Genomic DNA, 19,957 nt, shown 5'->3' on the forward strand with positions numbered 1-19,957 from the left:
TTACAGATCATAAGAGCCTACAGCACATCCTGAGTCAGAGAGAGTTAAACTTGAGGCAGAGACGGTGGGTGGAATTGCTTAGTGATTATGATTGCAGGATCCAGTATCATCCGGGAAAGGCAAATGTTGTAGCTGATGCCTTAAGCCGGAAATCACTAGGCAGTTTATCTCACATTACAGTAGAGAGGAGGCCGGTGGTGAAAGACTTTTACAGGTTAGTGGAGGACGGGCTACAGTTAGAGTTAACTGGTACAGGTGCTTTGATTGCACAGATGAGAGTTACCCCCGTGTTTCTGGAGCAGGTGGCTCAGAAACAGCATGAGGATCCAGAGTTGGTCAAGATTGCCAGGACTGTTCAGTCAGGCAAGAGCGAAGAATATAGATTCTGCAACGCCCCGAAAATCGGGACCGCTACCGGCGCTAGGATCCAGATCGGCATAAGGCCGCCGGGACCCGTAGCAAGCCTAACATATAGCTGTAAACCTGCTTAATCCCATACATGATCAACCATCATACATAAAAATTAAAACTTTTCTTTTATACATGTGATCAATCACCAACTCAACCTGTGCATACTCTGAACATATACATAAATAAAGTCCCTCTGTGGGATCTCATCAAAGCCTCGAAGGGCTATACATCATGTGTTGAGTTAGTTTTGCATAAACATCATTTCATAAGATCATGTACATAAAATAAAAGGGATTAGCAATACATTATGGTCAAGCACAACTCTATCCTCAATAACATAAATACACAACTGTTTAAAACTCTACATTACATTCTTATCATTGTCATGTCCACAAACTCTAACTATTACATACATATGACTTTTCTCTTCTTTGCTTCTCTATCAATCCCGTACCTGCAAACCTGGGGTTTAGGGGAGAGGGGTGAGCTAGATGCCCAGTGAGTAGAACTATAAAAAGAATATTTAAAACATGCTATAATGGAATGCATCATTGCACAAACATTTCACATCATGGACGGACTGACTCAAAAATTCCTCAGCTCCATGCCCGGCCCTATTATGGGCACCACAGGACTTCGTATTGCCCGGCCCTATTATGGGCACCACAGGACTTCGTAACTCGGAGCTATTGCCCGGCCCTATTATGGGCACCACAGGACTTCGTACACAGGGCTAGTGAGTCGTGCAATGTCCATCCTCATCAACCACAATATAATAATGCAATGTAGCATATTCGTGATTCTAATGCAAACATCCTATATTATAGTCATGATGCATGAAACATGATAAAACATTCACTTTCTTAATTTAGAAAAAGGTTAAGTATAGTTCCACTCACCTCTGGCTGACTCTGTCAAACTCTCAGCAGCTGGTTCACTGCTGGGGTCCTTGGTTCCTCGGGTCCGAACCTACACAGGTGGACTCCAATGAGGGACCAAACACATATAAACATATCTCTAATATATCCCCCAAAAACCCCCTAAAACATCATGAAAACATCACAGAAAATATGCATGAAAAGGCTGAACAGGGCACCTTCGGCGGCACCTTCGGCGGCCGAAAGTCCTGGACAGAGACGAAACTCAGCTAGGTTCGGCGGCACCTTCGGCGGCCGAAAGTGCCAGACAGAGACGAAAGTCTCTTTTCGGGGGCAACTTCGGCAGCCGAAAGGCCTGCCTCCCCAGCCATGTTCGGCGGCCGAAAGTACCTTCGGCTGCCGAACCTGGTTTCTGCCAAAGGGCAGAAACTTGGCTCCCTTTGCACATTTCGCCTCCAAATCTATAAATCATGCATATTTTTCAACCAAAGCATGCATACAAGTTCCTAGGGGCCTCAAACATGCATATACCCCATCTACAACACTTCATTCACACACAATCAAGCTACATTGTTCATAAAGTCATCAAAAACCCATAGGTTCAACATATACCCTAACATGCATTCTACCCCCTTAAAACTTCATAAAACTTGTTTAAATCATACATTGAGCTTAAGATCGGCTCTTACCTCTTGAAGATCGAGGGTTGAGGCGATCTAACTTGGAGTTGGGAGAAATCTAGCTCCTTGGGTCTCCAAGCTCAAAACTTGCTCAAAACTCACAAATCTTCAAAATAGAAGTTATAAGCTTGTTAAAACCATGAAAGATCCAAGGAAAACACTCAAGATTGAGGGAGGAGCGGCGGAGACTCACCTTGGCCGACAATGGGAGAGAAAAAGCTCGCCCGTGCGGACCAAGGGAACCCTTTTATAGTGGCTGGCCAGGCCACGTTCGGGGGCCGAATGTGCCTCCGCATCCATGCAATGTTCGGCGGCCGAACATAAGGTTCGGCGGCCGAACCTGCACTTTCCTCACTTAGACATTCGGGGGCCTAACGTGCCTCCCAAAGTCCATGCATGTTCGGCGGCCGAAAGTGGGTTTCGGCGGCCGAACCTGGGTTTTCCCTCAAGAACTTTTCATGCAAAAATTCATTTAAAAACATACTTAAAACCATTAAAAACATGAAAACATTTTATACAAACATGCTTTTACCCCTTCTAGAGGTTTCCGACACCCAAATTCCACCGGACGGTGGGAATTCCGATACCGGAGTCTAGTCGGGTATTACAGATTCGATGACCAAGGGATTCTCCGCTACGGGAATAGACTATGTGTACCAGATGACATCAGTTTGAAAGGAGACATTATGAGGGAAGCTCATAATGCGAGATATAGCATTCACCCTGGAGCCACCAAGATGTATCAAGATTTGAAGAAAGTATATTGGTGGCCAGCGATGAAGAGAGAAGTGGCACAGTTTGTGTCAGCCTGCGAGATATGTCAAAGGGTGAAGCTAGAGCATCAGAAGCCGGCTGGAATGCTTAACCCCCTGCCGATTCCAGAATGGAAATGGGAGAACATAGCCATGGATTTTGTAGTGGGGTTACCGGCGACGTCCAACAGACTAGACTCCATATGGGTGATTGTGGATAGACTGACTAAATCTGCTCACTTCATTCCTGTCAGGAGTGGCTACTCTGTGGACAAGCTAGCGCAGGTATATGTTGAGGAAGTTGTGAGGTTGCATGGGGCTCCTGTTTCTATAGTGTCTGACAGAGGACCCCAGTTTACCTCCAGGTTTTGGCGAAGTCTGCAAGAGGCTATGGGCACGAGGTTAGACTTCAGCACTGGTTTCCATCCACAGACTGATGGACAGTCAGAGAGGACCATCCAGACCATAGAAGATATGCTCAGAATGTGTGTGCTAGATTTTGGCGGATCTTGGAGGCAGCATCTACCCTTAGTGGAGTTTGCCTACAACAATAGCCATCATGCTAGCATAGGGATGGCCCCATATGAAGCTCTGTATGGGAGGAAGTGCAGGTCACCAGTTTGTTGGGAAGAGGTTGGAGAAAGGTCCCTAGCAGGGCCTGAGTTAGTAGAGATCACCAACAGAGTGGTGCCCATCATCAGAGAGAGACTCAAGACGGCTGTTAGTCGGCAAAAGAGCTATGCAGACGTTCGCAGGAAGCACATAGAGTTTGAGGAGGGGGATCTGGTCTTATTGAAGGTGTCTCCAATGAAAGGGGTGGTTCGTTTTGGGAGGAAAGGTAAGCTGGCTCCACGGTACATCGGGCCTTTTGAGATTGTGCAGAAGGTCGGGAATGTGTCGTATAAGCTAGATTTACCTACGTCTATGGACAGAATCCATCCAGTCTTCCATGTTTCGATGCTAAGGAAGTTTGTGTCAGATCCGAGTAAGGTTCTCGGTGAACCAGATGTGGAGATCCTAGGAGATCTCACCTATGTAGAGCAGCCAGTACGGATCATTGACACCCAGATCAGAAAGCTAAGAAACAAGGAGATCCCAATGGTGAAAGTCCTCTGGAACCACCATAACATAGAAGAGTGCACCTGGGAGACAAGGGAGTCTATGCTCCAACAATACCCCCATCTCTTTTGAGGTTAGTTCTAGCTTCTTTTGTTCTTTATGTGCTATGTTATGTTTTAGTATGTATGAGTTAGAGAGGAACATTCGAGGACGAATGTTCTTAAGGGGGGGAGAATGTAATACCCGGCTAGACCTCGGTATCGGAATTCCTACGTTCCGGCGGATTTTCCGTTGGAAGTCGGGATTCGAGGATGTCGGAGCTTGCCCTAAGGGTATAAGAAAGGTTTTTAAGATGTTTTTACAATGTTTTTCTCATGTTTGCATGTTTTGAGTTAAGAAAATTGAGTTTTGAAATGAAAAGGCCAAGGGGACAAAAGCCAGGTTCGGCCGCCGAAGGTGAAGTTCGGCCGCCGAAAGTTGCATGGTTTCGCATGCACGTTAGGCCGCCGAAGGAAGGGTCGGTTGGTCACTACAAAAGCACCTTTGCCCGAGACTCAAGGGTTAAACACTCTGTTTTTGGGTCAAAGGTGGGTTCAAGCTCTCCTTGGTGTGATTTCTCATGTTTTCCTCAAATCTTGCATGTTTTCACATGTTTTGAGCTTTGTTTTAGAGATTTGAGCAAAAGGAAGCAAAGTTGAGCACTTGGAGCTTTTGATTGAGTTTTCACCCATCTCCAAGCTTGGACCATCAATCCTCTAGTTCTTCAAGAGGTAAGCATGGATCCTCACCTCCCTTATGTTTACAGCAAGTTTTAAGAGTTTTTAGAGAGTTTTATAGCATGGTTTGGGTGTAACCATGAGTTTGAGCATATGTTGATCATATGAGCTTTGATGAGTTTTGTTGTTGTTTTTTTTGGGGTTTGAGCTAGTTGTTAGGCCCCTATTTGCATGAGATATGTTATATGTTAGTTGAGAAGTGTTGGTATGCATGTTATGGGTGTTTTATAGGTTTTTAGAGGCTGAGAGCATGAGTTGTGCTCGGATTCTGCCTTTCTGGAGAATCCAGGTTCGGCCGCCGAAGAAAGGTTCGGCCGCCGAACCCCTTGTGGAGGCAGTTTCGGCTGCCAAACCTTGCCCCCGAAAGCTAGGCTTTCGGTTTAGAAAGGGGCTTTCGGCCGCCGAAAGAGGGAGTTCGGCCGCCGAAAGTGCATGAGTTTCGTCTCTGGACGAGACTTTCGGCCGCCGAAGGTGCCGCCGAACATGCATGAGTTTCGTCTCTGGAGGGAGGTTTCGGCCGCCGAACCAGCCGCCGAAAGTACCCAGTCCAGCCTTCTTTTGCCCATTTTTCCATGCATGCCTATGATGTTTTAGAGGGGTTTTGGGGAGATGTTAAGAGTTATGTTTAAGTAAGTTTGGTCCTCATTTGAGTCCACCTGTGTAGGTGCGAACCCGAGGAACCCAGAAGGCCCACAGAGTTGAGTTACAGAGACTGCTCAGCAGTTGACAGAGGTGAGTGGAACAGAACTTTGTTTTCAAGTTAATGAATGTTTTAGCATGATTTCATGCATCATTGATGCCATGTTATATAGGATGTATTGCATTGCACTAGTATTCACTCAGTTGAAGCATTGCATAATTTAATGTTGATGTGGATTGGACCGAGGCGACCCCAATAGCCCTATGGAAAGACCTGGCTGGGCCAGGCATAATGAAAGACCTGTGTGAGCTCCTTAAGGGGGGCCGGGCACTATACTTGGGTGAGTCCTGTGTGAGCCCTTTCAGGGTCGGGCACCATGAGCTCAGGGAGTTTTGGTGGTCATGTCCAATCCTTGATGTGAAATGTTTGTGTTGTGACGTATTTCATGATAGCATGTTTTAAATGTTTTTATGATTTCCGCTCACTGGGCTTTAGTAGCTCATCCCTCTCCCTAACCCCATTTTTTCAGGGCCTCATAGAAGAGAAAGAGAAAGCAAGGGTAAAAGTATATGTAATAGATAGAATAGTGGACATGATTATTATGACAATGATTGTCAGTACAAAGTTGATGTAATATGTATATGAGATGTAATAGTAAGTTATGTACTGAGTTATAGAACTGTGCTTGACCCTAGTGTATGTTTATCCCTTTGCACATGATCATTTTATGTTTGAGATGATAGTCTTATGATGAGAGCTAGGCTTGGTGCATGGTAGTATTGCTATCTCTGTAGTTACTGTATGGTACCATAGCCGGTATCACTCTCTGAGTGCATACAGACAGGGCATGCATAGTCCAAGCTTAGTGTATGAGAAAAGTTTCAAAGTTGTACAGAAAAAAAAAAAAAAAAGTAAGTAACAGTTTTAAGCTTAAGTATGATCATGTATGGGATTTATCAGGTACACAGAGTTTACAGTAGGCTTACTACGGGTCCCGGCGGCCTTAAGCCGATCTGGATCCTAGTGCCGGTGATGGTCCGGTAAGCGGGCTGTTACATCCTCCATACTTGCAAGATTATGTATCAGGAGAAGGACTTTCGAAAGAAGAAGATGAGTCAAACAATCTTGTGATGTTTGCTTCCTATGAAGATCCTTGTTCCTTTGAAGAAGCAACAACAGAAGAAAATTGGAGAAAAGCTATGGACTACAAGATGGAGTCCATTGAGAAGAATGAGACCTGGCAGCTTACACAACCAATAGTTAGGGCAAAGAAAATCAGTGTCAAATGGGTTTCCAAGACCAAACAGAAGGAGAATGGTGAGGTGGACAAGTACAATACTCGGTTGGTTGCAAAAGGTTACGCTCAACAGCATGGGATGAATTACAATGAGGTCTTTGGTCAGTTGCAAGATGGGATACAATTCAGATGATTCTAGAATTAGCAGCACAAAAAGGTTGGGGTGTGTACCAACTTGATGTTAAAAGTGCGTTTCTTCATGGTGAATTGAACGAGGATGTGTATGTGGAGCAACCGATGGGATATGTTTGAAAGGGTGAAGAACAGAAGGTTTACAAACTTCGAAAGGCACTTTATAGATTAAAATAGACACCACGTGCTTGGTATAATGGAAATCCAGTTAAGAATCCAATTGTACCAGGTTCTAAATTCTCGAAGGATGGAGGAGGAGCTAAGGTGGATGCAACCTTATTTAAACAATTAATTGGGAGTCTCATGTATATTACTGCTACAAGGCCAGATGTAATGCATGTGACATGTTTGTTAAGTAGATATATGGTCGGTCCAACAGAGTTCCATTTACAAGCAGCAAAAAGAGTGCTGCGTTATTTTAAGGGTACTGTGTCTTTGGGTTAACTTTATAAGAGAGGTGATACAACAGAACTAGTTGCCTATATAGATAGTGATTATGTAGGGGACATCGATGATAAGAGGAGTATGAGTGGTTATGTGTTTTTTATTAATAGAGGGGCAGTTTCTTGGGCCTCAAAGAAGCAGCCGGTGGTGACACTATCAACCATGAAAGCTGAATTCATTGCGGCAGTATCTTGCGCCTATCGATGTGTCTGGATGCAAAGGATTCTGCAGCAACTTGGTTGTCTACAACAACAGCCCACAACTATCCTTTGTGATAATTGTTCAACAATTAAATTGTCCAAGAACCCAGTTCTACATGGCAAGAGTAAGCATATTGATGTCAGATTCTATTTTCTAAGGGATCTTACGAATGAGGGAGTTTTGAGGCTTGTTCATTATGGCACAAAGGAGCAGGTAGCTGATATAATGACTAAGCTCCTAAAGCTTGATGTGTTCATAAAGCTACGAGAAGAGCTTGGAGTGTATGAAGTATCTCTGAGCTTAAACTGAATGCTACTGCGTTCAGTTTAGGGGACGCATTGTTGGGTTTGACTATTTCAAAGTTGTCAGTGTTTTTCTAATAATCTCCTAGTAATTAGGAGTCAAGTAGATAGAGTTAGTTTTGAATTAGTCTGTAACAAACACTACGAGTTGTAAATGGTTGTTACTAGTAATCTTATCATGTAAAGCCTATAAAAGCCTAATGTTGCTTAATAAATAAAAGATTTTTCTTTCAGACCTCTATGTGTGATACTAAGAGCCTTTCACATTAGACCTTCTTTTATTATTTTTTTTTGTCAGAAAATAAAATTGTTATATTAAAGACTTAAAACCTATAGAACTTACACTCATGCTCATCACAAGAAAACATGCTAAAATCACAGAAACCTAAAAAACTAAGCCTAAGTCACGTAGGCTGAAGTCCAGCTCAACATTCAAATCCTAGCTTGCAGGAGGTAGGAAGATCTTTTGGATTATGTTGCATGATACAGTCAAAAGTTTTGTCGGTAGTCAAAATAAGAAGCAAATACCTTGAGAGTATCAAACCCTTCCCATCCAAAAAGAAAACCAATCTCAAAAGGACCACATAATCCCAGGAAGAGCAAGGCCAAAAGAAACGCCTAAAGAGCTGTGGAGGAGAGCTCGTTGACAAAACAATGTGCCTTGAGGATCAGATACTCATCATAGAGAGAGCAATAGAATCTAGAAATTCTCTACAGAATAAAAAGATTTAAATTCTTCCACTACCAAGAAAGTAAGTTGTTACCATTTGAAGCTCCAATAGGCATCAAAGGGTGAGGCTGGTTAAAAGGGAGGACATCCAAATCAAATCATCCACTCTTTTCCAGTGCATGCAGAAAATAATCTTCAAGAAATTTTGAAATCCACCTATATACAAACAACAAAAAAGAATAAAAAAAAAACAGCAGCAACAAACAAAGCAAATTAAATATAAACCCTCCTCTATAGCTCAGATCTACTTAAAACTAAGAGAAAAACTTATTTAGTCATGCTACCCTACCTAGAAAGTAGAGAGAAAAAATCCACTGCTTTGGACGGGAGAAGGACGATTGTCTCTCGCCAGGGTATGGCCACACGAGAGATGGCAAAAGAAAATGGATGAGCCATATAAAGAAAAAAGAGTAGACAGAGAGATTCCCTCTCTAGAGAAAAGTTAGAGAGACTAGAGTTTTTTTTCACAGTGAAAACTACTCTCTTTTATTGTATTTTTCTTTTATATGTATTTACTCTTGCAATTTGTTGATTATTTATTTTTTATTTTAATATCTTAATTTATATTTTTATATTTTATTTTTAAACTTCACACAAAATTTTTTATTAATAATAAAAGTATAAATTAGTTATAATTTTATTTAAAATATTAATGAATAATATTTAGGTAGTAATTTTTATAATTTTATACATTAAAATGAATTTTAAATAGCTATTATTATATCCTATATAAGATAAAATTTTGTTGTGCTTAAAATTTAAAAATACTTTTGAATGTTAAATTATATAGCTATAATTCACTAATTTATTTTTATTAAAACAATATATAAAAAATATTATAATTATATAGATTAAACATATTATAAATATAAAAATATAGTTTTAAATATATTAAATACTTTTATATATTTATATATAAAAAAAAATCCTTTTCTTATTTTTAATTTGTTCTACAGAGATTTAACTACTCTAAATTTTATAAATATTATTCCTAACTGAAAGTTGCTACCATATAATAATTAGAATTAAAATAAAAAATTATATGAATTAGCTACTTCCCGTAGATTATTTATTAATTTTTTTTAAAATAAAATTTAATACTTTTATATCTAAAATAACAATGTAAAATTCTATCAGCAATAAAATTATTTATTAATTATTACTTCAATGAATAAATTTTTAAATAATAATTTATATAAGTTACATATATTTATAGTAAAATAAAATTTAGATAATTATTATTCTATTTTATATGAAATAGGATTCTAATATTTAATATTTAAAAATATTTTCAGCTAATAAATTATAAAAATTGGAATAAAAATAGAAGATATTACATGTTACTTTTTCATGTATATGATAAATTATTGTGAAGTCATTTTTAAGGCTTGACTTATAAACATATTTACTTCTTGCAAGGAATCACCCCATAGCATTATGGGCAATCTATACATAAGGAATCACTAGAGGTGAGCATTCGGTCGGTTCAATTTAAAATTTAACCAAATTAAATTGATGACCACCAGGCTTCCTCTACCTGAGGACAAGGCGGGGCCCGAAAGAAGAATACAGGCTCAAGGCCCATCAGGTTCTTCTCAAGGAAAACCAGCCCCATGACGCGCGTCTCAGCCTGGTCAGAAGAGTTGGGTCGGGGATACCTCACATGCAGGCCCACCTAAAGGAAGGCTAGCCTAGTAACATGACAAGAGGAAAGAGAGCAGGCCAAGTCATCTTGCAGCCCTGCCCGCATGCTGATAAGCGGTTGTCGAAGCCGTAAAAAATAAACCTATTAAACAATCAACAATAAACTTGTAGATAGTGGCAATAGAGTCGAACCACAGGGAATTGACACCAATGATTTTCTTAATAATGACTAGGTCAAGTAAATAACAAGTAATTAAAAGAGGGGGGTTTTGATTTGATGATTAAAATTAAATAGCAAAAGAAAGCAATAATTTAAAGTTTGAGTAAATCAATAAGAGAAAAGCTTTTAGTTGAAGTATGGATCTATTTCAGATTGTTTAGAATTGATCATTGATTATTTAGGACTCCTATTTTATTTCAATAAATTGGTTTTGGTTATGGAAGACGCTTCTCACAACCAAATTCCTCCTTAGTTCTAGTTTGATTAGGAAACGTTCGTTAATCAAACACTAATCAACAAGTTGCCAAGGAACGTCCTTGGGGCATTGTAGCATCGAACAACTGTTGACTGCATTAAGACTAAGAGAAACCCAATTCTATCCTTGCCAACCGCATGGTCAAGTTTAGATTATGCAATTTGATTAAATGTGTATTTGAACAACCTAAGCAATTACGGACCTAAATCATTCAAACAATATTACTTAAGCAATTTAAAAGCAATGGGCCCTTATTGATTCTAAAAGCAAAGTAATAATTATGGAAAGCTCAAATTGCATAAATATTGAAAATAAATAGAAGTTTAACAATGGAGATTTAAATCTCCCAATTCATCACAAAATCTAAAATTCACCAACTTCAACTAGAAAAGGATGGAATTTAGCCACTCATGGTGGACAAAATCTCAAAAGAAAGAAAAGAAAAGAAAGGAAGAAAGCTGCTGTAATTTTCTGCAGTATTGCTGAAGATGGGATGATGAGATGTTGGTTTGGATGCTGCCCTTATATAGCTGGAGAATCCCAATTCCAATTTGATTAGGGTTTTGGAATCTCAATTTGATTTGGTCTTCTTTGTAGTCTTTGATTTCTCTTTGGATTTTGTATTTGATTGAGAATGGAACTCTCTAAGTGAAGGGCGTGGCTCTTGGGACTGATCTTGTGGTGTTTGAAGTGGATTTAGACTTCTTTTCTTTGAATTTAGATTTTCTGCTCTTTTCCCGCCTCTGCTGTAAATTCTGCTGTCAAGGTGATTTGGGCAGTTTCTGCGAGTGATTTGGGTAAATCACTTGCCCAATCTACCCCAATCGTTCTCTGGGATTCAGTCCAGTTTCTGTCTCTGTCTGTGCGAGTGATTTGACCAGTTTCTACGAGTGATTTGGGCAAATCACTGACCCAATCACTTCTGCCTGTTGCCTCCAGGTTTCTGCTTCAGCTTGATTTGGGCAGTGATTTGGGCAAATCACTGACCCAATCACTTTTCTGTCATTTTCTGCACTTTTTTTCCATTTTTCCAATTTCTTCCTTTTCTGTAAAAACAAGGTAAAAACCATAAATTAAGCTAAATAATGTGTAAATAAACAATAATAAAGATCATAAAAATGTGGCTAAATTATGTTTGATCAAATACCCCCACACCTACCTTTTTGCTTGTCCTCAAGCAACAAATAACTTAGTCAATCAAGCCCCTTTTTCTTTTGAGCCTAAGTACCACTTAATCAGCCCCCCCTAGACTCCTAAATTGAAGTATCACAGTATAGAGTACATGCACCAAGGTTGTTTCTTCTTTTCCTTGTTTCCCCTCACCTACCATGGTCAAGAGAAAGGTTTTTGACTCAATCATGCTTATTCTTTTATGTTAGGTTTAATGCAACCCCTAGGAGTGACTTGCCACCTTTTCTTCTCTCTTTCTCCTTTTTTATTTTATTTTTATTTTTATTTTTATTTTTATTTTCAGCAGCACTTATTCTTATCCTTGCCTGAAAAAGTCACTAACCTTTTTACGCGATTGTGTACATGGGTGATACACCCCCGGTTACTCAGTTAGTCACTTGTTCAAGTGGCTACTAGCTCTGTTCATAGCTTATTTGGCCATTGGAACAGGTTTATGATTTGTGCTTTGTGCTGATTTTTCTTTTTATTTTCTTTTCATGATAGTTTGGGCAAATCAGCTCATAGGGAGTTACACTAACTTTGTGTTTGCATGTATTTGTATTTTTATTTCCCTTGACCTTAGCAAATTTAAGGATTCAATTCAAGATAAAAACTCCCTAAGTGAAGGTAACATACTGTGAATGATTCAATTTAGGCTTAAAGGGGTGGCAAATCAATGGGGTCATGAGACAAGGAAACTCTTTTAACTTTGTTATCTATGTTGAGTAGAGCAAAAGATAAGACAAAATTCTGTGTGTGTGTGCAGAAAGTGTGAAAAAAATTCTGGTATGTGCAAAAAGGGGTAAGAACAATGCAAAAAGAAACAAAAAGAAACAAAAAGAAACAAATAGAAAAAAAAAAGAAAAAAAAAAGAAACAAAAAGAAACAAAAAGAAACAAAAAGAAACAAATAGAAATCAAAAGATGATGGAATAAGAACAATGTAAAAAGAAACAAAAAGAAACAAAAAGAAACAAATAGAAAAAAAAAAGAAAAAAAAGAAACAAAAAGAAACAAAAAGAAACAAATAGAAATCAAAAGATGATGGAATCAACGCAAATCAATGCAAAAATAACCTAACAATACCCCCACACCTATGACAAACATTGTCCTCAATGTGTAAGCATATATATAAAAAATTAAGAAGAAAAGGGAAAAAGACTTCCTGGCCTGTGGGTGATTTGGCCAGTGATTTGGGCAAATCACTGGTCAAATCACTATCTGTCACGGTGCTGGGCAAAAAATGGTCTACCAATAGGTCCAGCAGGTGCTCCATGTGCTGCATCATGTCTCTGATTCTGGTGAGATGAGCCTCCACCGAATGGTCTTGAAGTGCCTTTTATGTCCTCCAAGGTCCACCCAATTATTTTCTTGTGCTTCTTCAACACATCAAGGAGCTTTTCCTCTTCTTCTTGGCTGAGCTGGTTAGAAATAATTACTGGAAGTGTATTTCCAGCTCCCAAGTAGGCATATTTGAGATGGCTGGGCAAGGGTTTCAGATCTGGTGTATCTGCTGTCTGCTCTGATTTCTGCTGTTTGCTGTCTGATTTGGCCAGTGATTTGGGCAAATCATCTGGTGATCTGGGCAAATCACGCTCTGTTGTGTTTGTCTGCCCCAGTGATTTGGGCAAATCACCCGCCACCAGCTGTGAACAGTACTCCATCTGGTCTGTATCAGTGTTGCTGTCCACTTCTTCCCTCCTGCAAAGACCTTCATAAAGTAAGTTTTCTTGATCATAATCAAAAATTTCTTGACTTAAATCATCAATAACATCAAGGCCATAAACATGAGAAACATCATTGGGAAATTTCATGGCATCATAAACATTAAATTTGATAATTTCCCCTTCAAACTCCATGGTTAGTGTGCCATCATGCACATCAATTTTTGTTTTGGCTGTGCTCAAGAATGGTCTCCCAAGTATGATGTCCAAGGTGATTTTGCCCTTATCCTCCTCCATGTCAATCACATAAAAATCTGCTGGGAAGACTAGTTGGTCAACTTGTACCAACACATCTTCTAGCACTCCCTTGGGATGGACGACGGATCGGTCAGCCAATTGGATCACAATGCTGGTGCCCTTGAGTGTACCTGCATTCAACAAGTTAAAAATGGAAAGGGGCATGACATTGATTGAAGCCCCAAGGTCACACATGGCCTTCTTTATTCCCACATTGCCTATTTTGCATGAAACCGCGAACATTCCTCTATCCTTGCATTTGGTGGGAAGTTTCCTTTGAATGACAGCTGAGACACACTCTCCCACACTTACCTTTTCATGTTCAGCAAGTTTCCTCCTATTGGTGCATAGCTCTTTGAGAAATTTAGCATACCTTGGTATTTGTTTGATAGCATCAAGTAGAGGTATATTGATTTCCACCTTGCGGAGTGTCTCAAGTATCTCTTTCTCCTCTTTTTCTTTTTGAGATCTTGCAAATCTTTTGGGAAAAGGGTAAGGTACCTTGAATTTTTCTGCTGGTTGCTGTATTTTCTGCTTTTGGCTGGACTCTGCCTGATCTGTTGATTTGGGCAAATCGATCTCTGCCTTCTCTGGTGATTTGGGCAGATCACTGCTGGGCAGCTCAGTCTGCCTAGCGATTGGGTCAGTGATTTGGGCAAATCGACTGCCCTGATCACTTTCTGGCAGATTTTTTTCAATGGCCTGTTTTTGCAATTTTTCAGCCCTATTATCTTGCAGCTCTTTCCACTCCTCAATGTGATGGCACTAACATTTTGTCTTGGATTTATCTCAGTTTGGGAAGGTACCTTCCCTTGAGACTCATATTTGCTCATTGAAGAGGCTATTTGACTCACTTGTTTCTCAAGACTTTGCACAGTATTTGCTAAATTCTGCACAATCTCTTCAAGAGGTGCTTTGGAGTTCTGAGGTGCAGCTTGAGCTTGATTCCTTTGCTGGTAGCTTGGATATTGATTTCCCCTTGCATAGCTGAAATTTGGATGGTCCCTCCAACCTGGATTATAAGTATTTGCATAGGGATCATACCTTCTTTGCCCATTGAAACCTCCAACAGCATTGACTTGTTGGTCCTCCTCTTGAAGGGAAGGACATAGATCAGTTGGGTGGTTGTTGGCACATATTCCACATGACTTGGGCTGCTGAATCTGCTGGACTTGTTGGGTTTGACCCACAACAAGGCTACGGACAGCATTGGTGGGATCAGAAATTTGGGATGCTAGAATGGATGTACTCACCTCATTTACACTCCTTGATGGTGGCTCTTGGTCTCCAAATTGTTAAGAAGCTGCAGCCATGGTGGAAATTAATTCCCTCATCTCTCTAGGTGACTTTTTCTCAATGGGTCCTCCACAGGCTGCATCAATAAATTTTCTCTCTGCGGGTGAAATGAGTAAATATTGAAATTTTATGACTATTTTTTTTTTCACAGGGATAATTGCTAATAAATAGGGGAGACTCTTGCAGTTTCTCCATTTAAAATTATTTTGTGAATCAACATGCATTTAAACAACCTAAAGAACAATTTATAATGTCAAAGCTATCTTAAGTCCACATATGTAATTGCATATAGTATGGTATGTGGCATCCTTTATTAAGTTATTTTATAGACTGGTAAGGGCAACAGTTAGGAGGTCTGGTTCTGCATCAGCACAGAGACATCATCATAACCAGTTGTTCACAAGATTTGTACAGAGGTTGCTTATGTTTGGCATGTACATTAATAGTCTACCAAGAGTCTGTAATGAGTGTTGTAAATAGTACGAATATAAATAAATGTGTTTACTATTTTAAGTTACCATAGAAATACTCAATGAGAGATTGGTCAGAAATATCATGCTGGGGGCAGCTTGTGCACAACTTTTTGAACCTCTCTCAGTACTCATACAAGCCTTCAGAGTGCTTTTGCTTTATCCCACTTATCTCTCGACGGATGCCTATGGCTTTTGAGGTAGGGAAGAATTTTCTCAAGAATGCTCTCACCATACCAGCCCATGATGTGATGGATCCGGGTGGTAAGTAGAATAGCCATTCCTTGGCATAGTCATCAAGGGAAAAAGGGAAGGCTCTAAGCTTGACATGCTCTTCAGTAATACCTTGAGGTCTCATGGAGGAGCACACAATGTGGAATTCCTTCAAGTGCTTGTGAGGATCCTCATTTTCTAGGCCTCTAAATTTGGGAAGGAGATGGATTAGGCCTGTCTTTAACTCAAATGGTGCTGTCAAAGGGGGATATTCAATGCATAAGGGTGCTTGGTCTCCTGCGGGTTCGGCTAGCTCTCCGAGAGTTCTTTCCCGTGGCTGTGGCTGTGGTGCTTGGACAGGGATAAGCAAATTTCCAGCTTGAAGTTCCGCTTCCTCACGGACAGCAGGTTGTTGCGCCATTGCTGGATTTTCTGCCATAACCTGGAATCGGGTATCAGGTTCAAATGCAGTAGTGGCTGTAGGAGAGTCTGCTGGTGCAAAAATTTCTGCAGCAGGGGCAGATGTGACAGCAAGTGCTTCAGCTGGTGCAGAGGTAGGTGAATTTGCTGGTGCAGAAAAATCAGCAGGTATAACAACAGCTCTGTGAGATGGTGTTGCTGATGAAGATGCTTTTGAGGCTTGGTTCCTCAAATTTGCTTGCTTCCTTAAGTGCTTGGCAGTTTTCTCAATCTCAGGGTCGTAAAGAAGAGTGTCTTTACAGCCAGACCTGGTCATAAAGGGAAAATACGTTAGTTTAAATCAAATCCCCGGCAGCGGTGCCAATTTTTGATAAGCGGTTGTCGAAGCCGTCAAAAATAAACTTATTAAACAATCAACAATAAACTTGTAGATAGTGGCAATAGGGTCGAACCACAGGGAATTGACACCAATGATTTTCCTAATAATGACTAGGTCAAGTAAATAACAGGTAATTAAAAGAGGGGGGGTTTTGATTTGATGATTAAAATTAAATAGCAAAAGAAAGCAATAATTTAAAGTTTGAGTAAATCAATAAGAGAAAAGCTTCTAGTTGAAGTATGGATCTATTTCAGATTGTTTAGAATTGATCATTGATTATTTAGGACTCCTATTTTATTTCAATAAATTGGTTTTGGTTATGGAAGACGCTTCTCACAACCAAATTCCTCCTTAGTTCTAGTTTGATTAGGAAACGTTCGCTAATCAAACACTAATCAACAAGTTGCCAAGGAACGTCCTTGGGGCATTGTAGCATCGAATAACTGTTGACTGCATTAAGACTTAGAGAAACCCAATTCTATCCTTGCCAACCGCGTGGTCAAGTTTAGATTATGCAATTTGATTAAATGTGTATTTGAACAACCTAAGCAATTACGGACCTAAATCATTCAAACAATATTACTTAAGCAATTTAAAAGCAATGGGCCCTTATTGATTCTAAATGCAAAGTAATAATTATGGAAAGCTCAAATTGCATAAATACTGAAAATAAATAGAAGTTTAACAATGGAGATTTAAATCTCCCAATTCATCACAAAATCTAAAATTCACCAACTTCAACTAGAAAAGGATGGAATTTAGCCACTCATGGTGGACAAAATCTCAAAAGAAAGAAAAGAAAAGAAAGGAAGAAAGCTGCTGTAATTTTCTGCAGTATTGCTGAAGATGGGATGATGAGATGTTGGTTTGGATGCTGCCCTTATATAGCTGGAGAATCCCAATTCCAATTTGATTAGGGTTTTGGAATCTCAATTTGATTTGGTCTTCTTTGTAGTCTTTGATTCCTCTTTGGATTTTGTATTTGATTGAGAATGGAACTCTCTAAGTGAAGGGCATGGCTCTTGGGACTGATCTTGTGGTGTTTGAAGTGGATTTGGACTTCTTTTCTTTGAATTTAGATTTTCTGCTCTTTTCTCGCCTCTGCTGTAAATTCTGCTGTCAAGGTGATTTGGGCAGTTTCTGCGAGTGATTTGGGCAAATCACTCGCCCAATCTGCCCCAATCGTTCTCTGGGATTCAGTCCAGTTTCTGTCTCTGTCTGTGCGAGTGATTTGACCAGTTTCTACGAGTGATTTGGGCAAATCACTGACCCAATCACTTCTGCCTGTTGCCTTCAGGTTTCTGCTTCAGCTTGATTTGGGCAGTGATTTGGGTAAATAACTGACCCAATCACTTTTCTGTCATTTTCTGCACTTTTTTTCCATTTTTCCAATTTCTTCCTTTTCTGTAAAAACAAGGTAAAAACCATAAATTAAGCTAAATAATGTGTAAATAAACAATAATAAAGATCATAAAAATGTGGCTAAATTATGTTTGATCACATGCGCTGGGGGAAATTAATGGCCACTTGGCGTTGAGAGAGGCTCTGACGCACCCGTACATACGGATTTGAGTGGCAAGGACAAGTGGCACTATAGTAGAAAAGCAGTTAGACGTCAAAAGGGGATAAAAGGGAAAAAAGGATAAATGGGGAGGAACATTTTCCTCTCCATCTAAGTTGACACAACCACTGTAAATCCTATTTTTTGGATCTCAGAATATTAATTGATGCCGTCTGTAGAAACGAAGGAGATCTTCTCACTGCCGGAGTTCCGCTCTCATAATATCCACTGAGATCCACATGGAAAACCACAATGAAAACCACACCAATAACGTCCTAAATGATCTGAGCTCTGCTCAAGAGGGTCAATAGTTCTCTTTTTCCAGTCCTTCAAATCCCTCCAACCAACCACTAGTATTATTCAATCCCTCACCGAGCTCGGCAGGAAATGTACCAAGAGCCACCATATCCAACCATGACGCTTCAACTACAGAATACTGCCCACTAGTTGGGGTAGATGTTGCAGCAGAGGAGTCTCAATACCCCCATTAAACACACCCCATGTAGCTGCCATACCATTGAGGCCCAACCCACTTTCAACTACTAGATCCCTCAGAAAGTAGCAGGAGGACCGGAGAAGGGAACGGGGGAGCTGGTAGAGAGGAAGAGCCGGCAACCAAAGCCCGAGGAAGAAGGGTGAGAGAACACATTGAAAATGACGAAGTAGAGAGCTACTCTATAGGGACAACTAGGAGAACCGAGAGTGAAGAATGGGGAAAAGGGTACTACCTAGAGAAGAGGCCGAGACAAGAGGAGGTGGACGTGGAACAGAAGTTACAAAGAATGAAGGAGCAGTTCTTAGCCGAGCTGGGGGAGAAAGACAACAGCCAGACCCTCTGACCCTATCCTCACCATTCTCTGGATGGATCCAATAAGGAACCATCCCCAAAAAGTTTATGATGCCACCGATGGCCACATATTATGGAGCAGGAAACCTGCGGGAGCATATCCTTAACTGCAAGACATTCATAGAGCTCCAAACTCTATCGGACGCCCTGATGTGCAAGGTCTTCCCCATGACACTAATAGGACCAGTAAGAGCTTGGTTCAACAGCATGGAAGCGGGGAGTATTAGAAGCTTTGGGGACCTTACCAATGTTTTCATTAGCCGGTTCATAGCAGGAGTTCCAGCTGAGAGGAAAACTAGTTATTTGGAGACCGTCTGGCAAAGGAAGAATGAATCCTTAAGGGAGTACGTGGACCGTTTTAATATAGAAGCCTTGCAAATCCCGAAGCTGGATGAAAGTCGGGCTATGGAGGCCATGTAGAAGGAGACCACATCCTCTGAGTTCTTTGGGTCACTGTGCAGAAAGCCATCCACTACCCTGGCTGAACTGATGAAGAGAGCCGAGAAGTATATAAGGCAAGATGACGCCTTGACAACCAGCAGGTTCGCTAGAGAGGTTGCAGACAGAGGGAAGGCGATAGAGAAAATGAGATCGAAGAGATCGGAGAGGAGACATAATAAGGGGCCAGAGGTGTATAGGCAGCCCTGGGATAGGAGGGAACAGAGGCCGTATCCACCTCGGGTCCCTAAGGCAATAACCCCTCTCAATGCATCCAAAGCCAAAGTGCTCATGGCAGTTCAAGATAAGGATTTCCTTCTATGGTCTAAGCCTATGAAAGCAGATGCAAGCAGGAGGGATCCCGACAAGTACTGCCAGTATCATCGCACCCACGGCCATGACACCAATAGCTGCTACCAACTGATCAATGAGATCGAGAGGCTGATCAAGAGGGGGCATCTCCGAAACTTTGTGAAGAATCCAGAAGGGGAGAGGCCCTAGTAGAACCCCACAGCAGAGAGGCCCCATAGACAGGGGGTAGGGCCCATGAATGACGGCTCCAACGAAACCATCAATATGATTGTCGAGGGGACTGGAGGTCAGATGAGCAGGAGAGGCAGGAAGAGAAGCCGGAGTGGGGAAGGGAACAGTAGCGAAGTCTTGCAGGTAGTAGAACACTCCCTAGTAACCATCTCCTTCTCCCCTGAAGATGCTCATGGGATTCAGATGCCCCATGATGACGCTCTTGTCATCGAAGCTGTCATTCACAACTACTGGGTTT

The 19,957-nt window shown here is 40.7% G+C and overlaps 1 protein-coding gene across 1 annotated transcript; it reads left to right on the forward strand.

Moving 5' to 3' along the window:
- The first annotated feature begins 18,798 nt into the window (after positions 1-18,798).
- LOC110608948 lies at positions 18,799-19,677 on the forward strand. The gene is made up of 2 exons (XM_021748227.1): positions 18,799-19,082; positions 19,200-19,677. The coding sequence occupies exons 1-2, from the start codon at positions 18,799-18,801 to the stop codon at positions 19,675-19,677; spliced, it is 762 nt and encodes a 253-aa protein (XP_021603919.1).
- The last annotated feature ends 280 nt before the right edge of the window (positions 19,678-19,957 follow it).

This window comes from Manihot esculenta, chromosome 2 (genome assembly GCF_001659605.2).
Source record: "Manihot esculenta cultivar AM560-2 chromosome 2, M.esculenta_v8, whole genome shotgun sequence".
NCBI lineage: Eukaryota > Viridiplantae > Streptophyta > Magnoliopsida > Malpighiales > Euphorbiaceae > Manihot > Manihot esculenta.